We start from the raw sequence: 14,382 nt of genomic DNA on the forward strand, positions 1-14,382 counted from the left end.
ATTCCTACGAAATGCAAAGAGACTGTGTTTTTATAAAGATTTATTGCAGGCAAACAGTGCAGTAAATAATATTTACAACTGTAGTAAAATAAACATTCCTTTATATGGGATCCATGAGATGGTGGTGGTGATGAGAAAAGTTCTGTAAATCACAGTCGTGGATGAGTCTGTATAAACTCCCAAAACCTGTTCTGAGCTTTTCCTCTAAACTGATACACTTAACATATGAGGAAACTTTATTTCAGCATTCCAAAAATCAAACGGACTTTAAAGTCAGGGTTGCCTTTTCTTCAAAGATGTGCATAAATTGAAAATCTAAAAAGGATTGTGGAAAATCAGATAAAGGAAGAACAGAAAAAAATATTTTCTCTTAAAAGTTTTTGTCTTTCTCCCTGTGCTCTTCGGCTCTACATGGCAAAGTATTGAGGAGTAAAATGCAGAACCCAGTTTCTCGTACATTTAGTTGGATATTGAGCAGTTAGTTTGCAAACAAACCACACTTTACTTGATGATGCTACTCTTTGGCTCATAAAAATCTCACTGCAAACATTTTGGGGGATTTTTGACAAATCAGAACACATAAAATAAACCTCACAACCCAAATGCCAAACCAATGGTAATTTGATGGCCTGACAGACTTGCCAATTATGCTGCATTACATCTAAACAGTAATTCCAGCCTTTGAATCCAGTGACACTGTAGCCAAATCAAACGAAAATCAACCGAAACGTTCTTGGTTTTTCCGCTCTGAAACATTCCAGCTGGTCGGGTGTGGCGTCAACATGATCATCACAGTTTCTCATTTCTTTCTTCTTGCGTCCGACTCCATGCAAAACCTCTCAAACGCCTCCTCAATCTCTGGATCCATTTCATCTTCATCACTGCAGAAGCTGCAACATAGAAGCATTCCTTCATTATAAGAGTATGGAAGTTTGAATCCCACCACAGGATGAAAAAAAAAATTGCATCTTTCTATTTTACAATAGATACGATTTTTATTTTGCTTCCTCACCGTTCTAAAGTTTATAGCTCCTGTGTACCTAACTAGTCTTCTGCCACGCTACAATCCATCACGCTCCCTAAGGTTACTAAACTCTGGACTTTTGGTGGTACCTAGGATAGCAAAGTCCGCTAAAGGAGGTAGAGCTTTTTCGCATTTGGCTCCCAAACTCTGGAATAGCCTTCCTGATAATGTTCGGGGTTCAGACACACTCTCTTGGTTTAAATCTACAGTAGATTAAAAACGCATCTCTTTCGCCAAGCATTCAAATAATGCATCTTATAATTTTGGACTGCAGTTACATCTGATCATGTGCACATTATTATTCTTTAGCTTGGGTTAAACTACTTTATTTTACTTGGTTGGAACAGCAGCTAAGCTAATTATGTCTCTATTTGTTTCTCTGTTTTGCTGTGGTAATCAAGGATTTACACAAGCTCCAGCCTGCATCCAAAACACCTGAGAAGAGATGATGATGACCCCTCAGAGGAGCTCAGATGATGCTAACCCTGAATCAACATACTGAACTAACAAATTTTGCTGTAAGTTTGATTGCATCATATAAAAATTGCTGTTAAAAGTGTTCGTCATCTGTTTGTGTACGTCTTTAATTGATTTTTCTGTACATTTCTGCCATATGTTCATAAACTGAGTTAACCACTGATAAGCTACTGCTAAATATCGTAGAAACCTAAATTTTCCATTAATTCGCTTTGCAATGATTTGTATCGTAATTTTTCTCCTTGCAATTCTGAGTCTATATATACACTCACCGTCCACTTTGTTAGGTGTACCTGTTCAATTGCTTTCAGCACAAATTTCTATCAGCCAATCACATGGCAGCAACTCAATGCATTTAGGCATCTAGATGTGGTGAAGACAAGTTGCTGAATTTCAAATAGAGCATCAGAATGGAGAAGAAAGGGGATTTAAGTGACTTTGAACGTGGAATGGTTGTTGGAGCCAGACGGGTCGGTCTGAGTATTTCAGAAACTGCTGATCTCCTGGGATATTATGGAGAAATATAAAAAAAGAGAAAATATCCAGTGAGCAGCAGTTGTGTGGACAAAAATGCCTCGATGTAAGAGGAGAATGGGCAGACTGGTAGAGACGATAGAAAGGCAACAGTAACTCAAATAAGCACTCGTTATAACCAAGATGTGTAGAATACCATCTCTGAACGCACAACACGTAGAACCCTGAAGCCGATGGGCTACATTAGAAGAAGACCACACCAGGTGCCGCTCCTATCAGCTAAGAACAGGAAACGGAGGATACAATTCGCAAAGGTTCACTAAAATTGGACAATAGACGTTTGAAAAAAAATATTGCCTGGTCTGATGAGTCTCGATTTCTGCTGCAACATTCAGATGGTAGAGTCAGAATTTGGCGTAAAGAACATGGAATCATAAATCCATCCTTCCTTGTCTCAATGATTCAGGCTGGTGGTGGTGGTGTAATGGTGTGGGGGATTTTTTCTTGGCACACTTTAGGCCCCTTAGTACCAACTGAGCATCGTTTAAACGCCACGGCCTACCTGAGCATTGTTTCTGACCATGTCCATCCCTTTATGACTACAGTGTACCCATCTTAGGATGGCTACTTCCAGCAGGATAGTGCATCATGTCACAAAGCTCAAATCATCTCAGACTGGTTTCTTGAACATGACAATGAGTTCACTTTCCTCAAATGGCCTCCACAGTCACCAGGGTAGGGTTGCACCAGCCGTTCGTAAGTTCTTACTTAAACTGGAACGTAAAGTCCAAACTAGAGGCTAAGTAACTACTAGCTAGTTTATAACTAACTCTGTACTTTATTCAGTTGCACCATTTATTCTTAAGGCAGAACGTAGCTAGTAGGTCGTAAGCTCTCCGTAAAGTAATGCGTTGTCGCATAGAATGACGTCTATTTTTCTTAACCCAATCACAAGCCTTCTAATAGGTAAATAGGAAATAGTCTGAACAGCGCGTAATTTGAAACTCATTCTTGACTGACCTAAACTGAAAGTTAAAAAAGACATTAAAGCACACGTTATCGAACTCAAAACATTACACTTTTAATTGAAAATATCTATCCCACACATGGAGGAGAAAAGAAACAGGAAGAAAAATTTCAGTCATGAAGAAATTCTTATTTTAATTGATGGATACAAAGAAAACAAAACAGTCCTTGAAAGCAAATTAATCTCATCTGTCACAAACCGGAAAAAAGGTGAGATTTGGCAGGACATAAACAAAATAAATGCAAAAGGCTGTGAGCAGAGAGGCTTGGGGAGAGAGCGCCATTTCTGTCTGTCTCGTGCTGAATATCAGACGCTATCATGTCCGTTATCCGCATTATGCCCTCTCTTTTAAAGCGCAAACGAGCATATATGTCGACATCATCATAAATATCCAACGGATGATGTCTGTCTCGTAAAACTCGTTGACGAACTTGCGGCTCTTCATGATCAAATACAAGCTCATCAATGTGATCTAATCTGGCTGACATCTTATTCCGACCGTTATACATGGACAGAGGCTTCCGTAAATATTTAGTTACAACGTATAGTTACGTTTAAACTAAGTTTAATGGTGCAACGCAAAAATATTTAGTAGTCCGTAAGTCGTAACTTAGTGTCCATTTACGTCAAAACTAGGCTAAGTTATAACTTACGCACAGCTGGTGCAACTGGCCCCTGATCTCAATCCCATAGAACAGCTTTGGGATGTGGTGGAACGGGAGGTTCGCATCATGGATGTGCAGCCTACATATCTGCAGCAATTGCGTGATGCTCTCATGTCAATATGGACCAAAATCTCTGAGGAATGTTTCCAACACCTTGTTGAATCTACACCATGAAGAATTAAGGCAGTTCTGAAGACAAAAGGGGGTCCAACCCTGTACTACCAAGATGCACCTAATAAAGTGGCCAGTGAGTGTGTATACAGTATGTGTGTGTGTACGTACACACACACACACACACACACACACACACACATATATATATATATATATATATATATATATATATACACACACACACACACACACACCGTATTTTTCGGACTATAAGTCGCACCTGAGTATAAGTCGCATCAGTCCAAAAATACGTCATGATGAGGAAAAAACATATAAGTCGCACTGGACGCTGTTCCTTTATCAGTAGGCTTTATATTTATGCTCAACATGAAGTATAGATATTGTTGTCGTGAAGACAAGATCCTGGTCTGTCGGCAGCCTCCCTCTATGTCACCTACATTAGCAGCAGCGCGCCGTGTCAGGCACGATTCTGGTGTGTAAAGGCATAGAAAACGCGAAGCAGCCGTCACGCAACTGACATGCAGCAGAAACGCCATGCAGCCAGTGTGTCACCGGCCTTAGAATCAGCTGCAGGGCGGGATTTGCGCTGAACGCGCAGACTTCCGCCACTTAATATGTTCGTTTGGAAACACGAAATATTGCATTCGGTCATTCGGTACACACGTGCACCATAGCGAAAGCCTTGTACCGAAACAGTCCGGTACGAATACACGTACCGTTACACCCCTAATACATATATATAAATATATATATGAATTTGAAGTCAAAACCTGTGAAAGATCAACTCAATATTGAGATATAAAAATCTAATTTGTATTTGTAATATAACAACAATTACTTTTTTTAAGATGTGGTGGGGGAAAAAACAGAATTGCAAGATGTGAACTTAGAATTGCAAGAAAAGAGTAAAAAAAATGGTTTGTCAGAATTGTAAGAAAAAAGTCTGAATTGTGACAGTCACATTTACCTTTTTTAAATTTGCTACTTCGTATTTAAAAAAAAACAACAACACACCATTGCTAATTAAAAACGGTAAGTGACTGTCACAGTTCAGAGCTTTTTCTGTCATCTTATATTGAATGCAGAAAGTACTTAAATTCAGCAAGGATGCACTAAACTAAGTATAGCTGCTAAACATTCAGCTTTTCTTACTTTAAAATTACAATAATAATTCACAATATTACAGTTTTTACTGTATTTTTAATTAAATAAATGCAGCCATGGTGAGCATAAGAGAGTCCTTTTAAAATCTGAAAAATCTATATAAGCAAAAGCTTATATTTACATTAAATTCTTGAAACTGTGCATTTGTCTGAATCATTAAAATTATGAATAAACTATGCAAGTGTCTTATTTTGACTGTGTTTCTCATAACTACATACTGTATCTTTTAAAACTCATCACATGAATTACAGTCTCCCCCTGTTGGCTGGTCTTTGTTAACTGCTCATGGCCCATCCAATGGGCTGAAGACTATGCTGAATAAGACTGGCAGGTCTTGCTAAGCCCCCCTCTCTCCCTGGACTGCTGACTTCACTAAAATGCGCTCTTTGACTCCCCCCAGCATCATTGTGATGAGGACAATTACTGGAGTTTTACCAGAGGGGATGGTCACACCAGGGTTATTAGAGGTAATTTAAACCATAAATAACATTTTTGTTACTTGAAATAAAATAACATTGTTAATTTAATTGACGTACTAAAATGAACCACATTTAAAATGAATGAAAACTACATAGCTATAATAAAAAAATGAAAACTAATAAAATTGATAAAAACACAGAATTATTAAAACTTTATATTAAATTGATTTAAAACATTAATTAAAAACTATATAGTATCTCAGTTGTGCATCAAGCAAACAAAACTTAGGATATTCTTACGAATCATTTCCATCCTCTTCATATGCATCAGGGAAGCAGTCTTCTCTGTCTAGAATCTCCTGGTATTTCTCTGAGTATTCTGTGATGGGGAAAAAAAAGGGACAGATAAGCAAAATAGTAATCAGTAGTAAACACAGTAATTATTCATATTAAAAATAAATAAATAATATTGATATGTTATGATAAAGATAATCTATAAGAAAAAAGTAAAAAAAAAAAAAAAAATTAAGTTTTTTTTTTTTTTTTTTACTTTTTTCTTATAGATTATCTTTCCCTTAAAATGTAGTTTCTGAATTTCTTTTGATTTTGAACCTGATCATGGTTTTGGGACACTGGCCCGCTTAATAAAACACTGAAGTCTGTGTGGGTCACAGCAGACTGAAGACGTTCCCGATACTCACCAGGATCCGCTGCTGTGAAAGGCGTCCCATCTGCTGTGTAGAAGGTTGGTTCATTCTGAGGAGCAAAACCATGCAGAAACAATTTAAAAGAGGCTACAAAGATTACATATTACAAAACCTGATTAAATACATTTCATTTCTTTGGCATTGCGCACCATAAAGTAGTTGGGGTCGTTGTCAGGTGTAGCGTCACTGCTCACAGCGGCTGTGTGAACTCGACCCCAGTTACTGGATCGCAGCTCCACCAGTTTCAACAGCATCGTCCTGACATCTCTACAAACACACACATACAGTAAGAGTAAACATCAATAAAACAGATACAGTACATATCAATAATGAATTGTACCACTCAACAATCTAAGAGCCTTTTACACTGACAGTGATGCTCAGCAACAAAGCAAATGAAAGTGACAAAAAAATAGTACAGGCAATGCAACTCAGCTTTATGCAAAAGTAAAATAATAAACAGTAGGAGTGCAAACAGTGCTCAGTACTACATTACACTGAACCAGTGTATTTCAGAATCACTGAAATATTATTATAGTTTTACTGATATTTTTAACTATATGTTTTTTAAATATTTTTTTATATTAATTTCACATTTAAGCTAACCATTTTGTGTGCAACAAATTATTTTGATGTGTTTTGCTATTTCATGTATAGTTTTATTTATCTATAATTACCTTGATATATTATATGCTGAACGTTTAAAAAAATCTATCAACTATTATTGAAGCGTTGCCTGACTCACTCACCGGCTGCATTTGGCATCCAGCACAATGTCTTCGATTTTCTTGATTACCTCGTCCATGTCAGACTGGCCTTTCTCCTTCCATGTGTCTTCCAGAACGGAACCAGTCAGCTTGTCAAACCAGTGAAACAATGAAAGTCAACATCAACAGTGCAGTACTGTATTATTATCTGCAGATTAATAACTTATTTCATTTCAGTTGCTTTGAGTTGCCTGGCAATTTCAAAGTCTTTGTTAATGTCAGAACTACTGTCACTAATAATCTTAAGTTGAGTCCTGAGGTCACTTAATAACTCCTACAGGCTGGCTCTGACATTTGCCTTGAAACAGTACCATTTAGTGTATTCACAGTGTGTAGGAAGAGGAATACTTCAAACCTTGAGTAATTTGACAGCACACATTAGGTTGGGGTTATCTGGGTGAGAAAATAATGTGTTCAAAAGATCCTTTAGTGCTCCCAGTAAGATATTAGCTCGCCCAGGTTTGTTCTTTCCACTTTTTATCTAAAAGACAATTGATAAAATAAAGAATTGTAGTAGCTCATATTTTTGAAAACAATAAATATACAGCTCTGACATTTAAATTCAAGCAGATACATATGTTAGGATTTATACACTAGATTATACAAAGGAATAGATATACAGGGCTCTAATTGGTTCAGACTTTAGCCTTACATAATTTGCTCAAACGAAGCAGGGCAAGCTCTGCTGATGGGTTTATTTTGTAATGATGACTGGCTGACAATATATGTTATTATAAATTCAGCCAAAAAAAATTACAAAAATCTAAATAAAATAATATTTTTTAAAGGTTTGGTTCACCCAAAAATTTACATTAGGCCAAATATTACTCACCGTCAAGACATCCTAGGTATATAAGGCTTTCGTCTTTCAGACGAATCCAGTCAGACTTATATTGAAAACTTCTCTTTGATCTTTTAAGTGGAGTTGTTCCGATTCCGATACTAGTATCGGAAATACCACCAATACCACAACAAATTCTGGCATTGGCATCGGCGAGTACATGAACCCATATACCGATCCGATACCATTTTCAAGACCTAGTTATGACCGCTAGCTTTGCCTAACCGCTGCACGGTTTTTCTTCGCTGCTCAGAATGCATTGCAAACACAGGAAGTTGTGCTGTGTTGCCACAAGCAACACCTGTTTAAAGCAGCGGAGAAAAAATGAAAACGCGATAGCAGCACTGATCTATATATGAATGGATCGCTCGTCACGTTCTAAACTGCCAACAGACAGTGAAGCCGCTTCTATATTATAGATCAGTGGTTAGCAGTATGTCCGCTGTTTAGCAGTATTTCAGACTGGACCAACCAGACAGTAAAACGGCGACTAGGGATGCCACAAGTACTGGTACTTCACTGCCAAGTCGGTGCTGAAAATGTAAAAATGTGATGATACCAGCGTCTCTGTAGAACCGGTAGTAATGCTGCATTCCAGGCAGGTTTTTGAGCTCGTAAGTCACGATTTCAAACCACGACTCACGACTTTATAGCGTTCCAGGCAAGTCACGCCAAACTTCCTGTGCGCAAGCAATTGTAGCTAGATTATTAATTTTATTGCAATGTTATATTGTCCTAAAATCATTTTTTTAAACGTGCACCATTTGCGTAAACACTGCATCCATAGGCAATATTATCCGTAGAGGCTGCCATTGTTGTTTCGCAGGCTATGTGACGTCAGAGTTCGCAACTCTGAGTACATCTATCTAGTACAAGTTCATGGGTGGGAAGTCACGGGTTTGACTGCTGTTCCAGTGCACTTTCACGGGTAGAAGGTTGGAAAAACACGGGTTACGGGTTCCCTGGAACGCGGCATAAGTTACCGACTCCCGAGTATATTCGGTACCCGGCGCTGCGGTCAGTCGCTTCCGTGTTAGTCTAAGCGCAGGGCTCCAGACTGTAGCCGAATATATACTAGTGTCTGTGAATATTAAACAGCTAAATAGTATTTAAATATTACTCCTGCAAATTCTACATCTCTGTGGGTGACGGGCGCAGATGCGCGAGAGCTCGCTGTTTTGCAGTCTCTGCTGTGTGTAACGTTAACTATATGACGATACGAACGCATAAACCGTCACTTCATGAGAATTTACCGTTTCATTTGAGAAAACTGTCATATCATAAACACAGACTCTCAAAGATCTTCATGGCGAGTAAATTGACAATATATTAAGCTACTGTTGTAGCCTACAGTAGATTTAGCTATGTCTCTATGTAGTAATAATAATCCATCTCTATTAATAATAATAATTATGCCTAGACGGTTGCTTGTTTTTTACTTGTTTTGTTATAAAGAGATTATCTGATTAATATATCATTTTTTATATTCCTAGACTTATTTGTTGCAGTTTTTTTATACAGTTATATTGTAAAACTAAAATACCTTTTTTAGTTTGCGGTGTTAGATTTTTGGCTGCATTTGAAGTTCTTTTTCGCTTAAGAAAATAAATAATATTACTGTCTAATTCATGTCAGATAATAAAAATACTGTAATAAATACAGTAGTTCACCATGTATTTGTTCATGTTTTATTAAGGGTTAAGTCTGAAGCACACCATAAAATAATTCTAGCAATTTACACAGGGCTAGTAGTATATACAGCTGTATATACAGATACACACCCAGGTATCAGATCAGTACTCTGTATCGGCTGATACCCTGAGCCCAGGTATCGGAATCGATATCGGGAAGAGAAAAAGGGTATCGGAACATCTCTACTTTTAAGATTTTTCATGGCACTCAATGCGTGTTGCATGCATCAGTCCAAAAGAAGTTCAATAAAAAGCGCCCATCCATTAAAAAAGTCTCACACACGGCTCCGGGGGAAAACAAAGTCCTCCTGTATATTTAAAACATAATAATTTAATCTAGCTTGCGCTCACTGTTTGAACGAAGTAGTTCAGAGGAATGATGTATGAGACTGGGGTTGCTTATGCACAGCTCAGAAGTGACAGGGGAGAGATCAAAACAAAACAACTTTTACTAATTAGAAGTACAAAACGAGGATTTGTAAAGAAGAATGTAGGAGGATTTCGATATAAGCCAAGAAGAGACTGGTTTTTCTTTGCTAAAACTTTTTGCACTTTTTATTTCACTTCTTTTGAACTGAAGCACTGCAACACCCACTGAGTGTCATGATAGAGCTTGAAAGATCAAAGACAATTTTTAATATAACTCCGACTGGATTTGTCTGAAAGAAGAAAGTCATATACACCTAGCATTGCCTTGAGGGTGAGTCATTTTTGGCCTAATTTTCATTTCTGGGTGATCTAAACTTTTAATACAAATAAATTTGAAATGAAAGGATAACTAACTAACTAAATAAATTTGACTTGGCAACTTACTAAAATAAGTTGAAGCACTTATAAATAAATCAATTATTTGGAAAAAATAGAAAAAAAATAAAACTTATAATAAATGAACAAAGGAAATCTACAGTAATAATTACACTAAAAAGGAACTACTAACTAAAAAACTAACTAAAATTAAAATGAAAACTGAAAATATAAAAACCGTAATATATAAATAATACTGAAATAACACCATACATTACTTAGTTCATCAGCTTTACCAAATAAATAAATACAGGATTAGATGGATATAAATATTGATTTATATTGGTTATTAGACTGTATCCCAGAGAGCTGTGTAATCATATTTCTTATATTTTGTGGTAATAAGTCAAAAGCATTAGTTAACTGACCTCCAGGTTAATGTAAAGCTCCCCCAGAAACAGCACATAAGAGTAAAACTTTTTCTGGGTGTCTGGATCTCCTCTCAAGGCCTGCTCCCTCTGCTCATACTCAGTGTGACACCTACACAAACACAGAATGGAGTTAAAGGATAAATGAAACTAACAAAAATGAGACTAAATGAAACTGAAAGTAAAAACTAAGATAGAAAAGGGAAGAAACTGTTGACTTTAAGAACCAAATGTCAAGGCACTTTTATGAAACACCCAGAAATGGGTACTTAAACCTCAAATGTACCTCTTCAGCAGCAGCTGTCGGAAGTTACCGCTGGCTGGACTGAAATGGATGTGATGAGACAGATGGTTACACAGCCTCGCTACCGTGTAGGCGAAGTGAGGGACAGACGTGGACTGTGGAAAACAAATGTCGGACGGCTTTCATTCCATTCATCTTAAATGGTTATGTGATGCAACTTCAGGTTTTCTTTTCTCTTTGGAGTGTTATAAGCTGTTCGTGCATAGACGATATCCCTAAAGTTGAAAAGACTAAAGTCTCAAACCCAAAGAGATATTCATTTACATTACATTTACATTTATTCATTTAGCTGACGCTTTTATCCAAAGCGACTTACATTTGCTATATATGTCAGCGGTCGCACGCCTCTGGAGCAACTAGGGGTTAAGTGTCTTGCTCAGGGACACATTGGTGTCTCACAGTGGATTCGAACCTGGGTCTCTCACACCAAAGGCATGTGTCTTATTCACTGCGCCAACACCACGCCCCTCCATATATATAATTCATATATATTTATTTCTTTCTATCTATCTATATACATTGGACTGTTCAATGTATAGTTTACTAGACAGCTATAAATAAATACAGGATGAGATGGCTATAAAATATTGATGTAGTAAATTATTCATTTATATTGGTTATTAGACTATGCAATATTCATGAATATAGTAATAAGTAGAAAGATTTACTTTTCACACTTGATTTTTTAATCATGTGTAAAAAAAAAAAAAAAAAAAATCAAACATATTCTCAGTCCGTTCGTCCCAAAGGACGGCCCTGGTTCCCACACAGATGCATTATTAGAGAGTGGTCAGAAGCACACCTGTACGTAGATGAGCTCTACCAGCTCCTGCAGAGTCTCCTCTGTAGTGACGCAGCTGTTCAGTGTGTCTGTGATGTAATCGATTTCTGTCTCAAAGGACCCTGGAGATGAGTACAGATGGCTTACGAATTCCTGAACGAAATCAGCCAAAGAGGGCTCGACATAGAATCCCTCAGATTCATCGGAATATACATCATCCTAAAAAAAAAAAAAAAAAAGGAGAACATAAGACTAATACTAGGTATGTTCATTGTGGTTATTTTTCCTAACTGACAAAATTATTTTAAATTAGAAATGAATTAAATATATATATATACGAATAAATAGGCCAATACGAGAAATATATTTTTATTTAATAAATTAAGAAAATTAGCAAAGAACTGTGCAACAAGTAGCCTAGTTTACAGAGTTTCGGTTCATTTTTGTGATGTGCGAAAGGAAACCAGATGACAGATCGCTTTAAAAAAAAAAACAATGTTTACATGCATAGCATATTTTAACAATGCAGAAAACCTTTTAAAATATTTTGATGAATTACTGAAAATAAATAAATAAATGACTTTAACCGTTTAACTTATTGTATTAATCGGTCAAAATTCTTAATGGTTGGTTAACAGTTAACCGGTTAAAATGAACATCCTTAACTAATACCACACAGAAAATTCCCCCCCAAAAAATTCAAAAAAGAGCCACAGGGACCTGGAATGATGCATAAGAGCCCGGGACAAACTCAGATGCAGCCGCAGACAGTTTGGAGTTTTTCACAAGCGCATCTGCGGCACTGCTGCTATTGTGCCCTGAAGAAACTGAGGATCTGCTCTCTGGAAGACAGAGCGATGGAGACTGGCATTAATGCTGAACAAATGTAGTCACTATACACAGTAATTCCTGCTTTCTGTTAATGCATAATTTTGATGACTTTTCCAGTAGTCAAACAAGCAGATATGTCCACACATTATACTTGAAGTGTAGATACAGAAGCAACACCTCAAGATGACTTAACTTCTTCACTCAGGTCACATGACAAATTTGCCTGAATTAGCAATCTTGCCCACTAACCAGCTCTAATTCATGAATTCCAGTAAAAGTCCACCTATCTATCTATCTATCTATCTATCCATTCATGCACCCATCCATCCATTAATTTCTGCAGTCATCCATTCATGCATCTATCATATCTACCCATCTTTACATCCATATACTGTATCTATCCATCTGTCATCCATCCATCTTAGCATCCATCTATTTAATCATGCATCTATCCATCCATCCATCCAATAACAAAATACATCTAAAACAGCAAAATGGTGGAAACTCTTGTTAAAATGGTTCATGTGTTGATGTGATATCTGTCGTCAACTTTACTGAAATGTTAAAGATGAGTTTCAACATCGTCAAAGCATTGGTAACTTCATATATTTCCACATAAACATGGACCCCATGTATGTTTTCAGGTATTTCTACTGCCTTTTACCTCACCCAAGCATTAGACTCTTTCTCTAAATTAAATGCATGTGTATGTAACTTATATCGTGATAACATCTAACGTAACAGTGACTAGCATTAATTGTCATCGACTGAAGTCACTCTTCCACAGGCTAATTAACCCAAATGTTCTGCTTTTTTTTTATAACCGAGGATATTACAGATACAGAACTAGACAAAAAAGGACTAGGAAATATGCGTGTTTATTCCCCTTAAAAGTCTCTGGCACCATTAGCTACTTTGCAGAGACATTAGCGGACTAGCATGAGAGCTAGCAGTGAACTCGACTTCACCTGCGCTGCTGTCAGACACCGGAGGAGCCGTGCGCGGCGGTCTGAGCGGTTCACTCGGGACAAACACTAAACTTCTGCTGTCTCCAGCCTCGGATGAAGAAGAGGAGGGTGGTGTGCTGCTGTTGTTCATGATCTTCGTCTCGCCGATCTCAGCTGTCTGTCGTCAGACGCGAATAAACACACGGATCAGATCAGATCAGATCTCAGTGGGCCACTGTACACTACACCGACAGCTTTACTCTACGGTCTGCTTCTCACTTTCATCTTTACTATTTCTGTTTCTGGCACCTAAACACTAATCACTTCCTCAGTCGTTCTCCAGAAATACCAGCTGATCAAAGGAGCACTGCCATCTATTGGAAATAATGTCATCCTAGTGGAGAAATGTGGCAGTAAATTACTTTGACAGGAATTTGGAATGAAAACTGTAGTTTCCGCTGAAAATAATACAAATACTACAATTATTATGTATTTTACATGAATAGTGTGAAACACAAAACAAATGGTTGATTAACCTTGATTTCATATGAGGCAGCATGTTGGGAAATTGTTTAGATACAGTGTAAACACAATTTAAAACTTAAAATTTTTATTTTTATTATCAATAAACATCAAAATTAAACATGTTTCTAAAATGTTGTGGTACACACCTGCCTGTAACTTTCTAGTGATCCTGAAGTCCTTGATTAGCTTGCTCAGGTGTGTTCGATTAGGGCTGGAGCTCAACTCTGAGAACCTACTTTACTTTACCTTTACTGTAATTCATATAATACTGTAATATATTAATTGTATTATTTTTTTCCATTTTCAAAGTTTGTTTCTTTAATTTAATTTAATTTCTTTAATTTAATTGACATTTTATTGTTTTCGATATTTTTATTGTTCATTTTTTAAATAAGATTTTAAATATTTAAAAAATAATTTATATATTTTTA

The 14,382-nt window shown here is 36.9% G+C and overlaps 1 protein-coding gene across 1 annotated transcript; it reads right to left on the reverse strand.

Annotated features, from left to right (window-relative positions):
- Positions 1-23: 23 nt before the first annotated feature.
- On the reverse strand, positions 24-13,801 carry LOC132140647 (polyadenylate-binding protein-interacting protein 1-like). The gene is made up of 11 exons (XM_059549499.1): positions 13,448-13,801; positions 12,369-12,490; positions 11,670-11,867; positions 10,850-10,962; positions 10,564-10,675; positions 7,215-7,340; positions 6,842-6,948; positions 6,242-6,359; positions 6,087-6,141; positions 5,686-5,764; positions 24-890 (listed from the first exon to the last, which is right to left on the reverse strand). The coding sequence occupies exons 1-11, from the start codon at positions 13,575-13,577 to the stop codon at positions 800-802; spliced, it is 1,251 nt and encodes a 416-aa protein (XP_059405482.1). The 5' UTR covers positions 13,578-13,801; the 3' UTR covers positions 24-799.
- Between the last annotated feature and the right edge of the window lie 581 nt (positions 13,802-14,382).

The sequence above is a fragment of the Carassius carassius genome, chromosome 5 (assembly GCF_963082965.1).
Source record: "Carassius carassius chromosome 5, fCarCar2.1, whole genome shotgun sequence".
Taxonomy (NCBI): domain Eukaryota; kingdom Metazoa; phylum Chordata; class Actinopteri; order Cypriniformes; family Cyprinidae; genus Carassius; species Carassius carassius.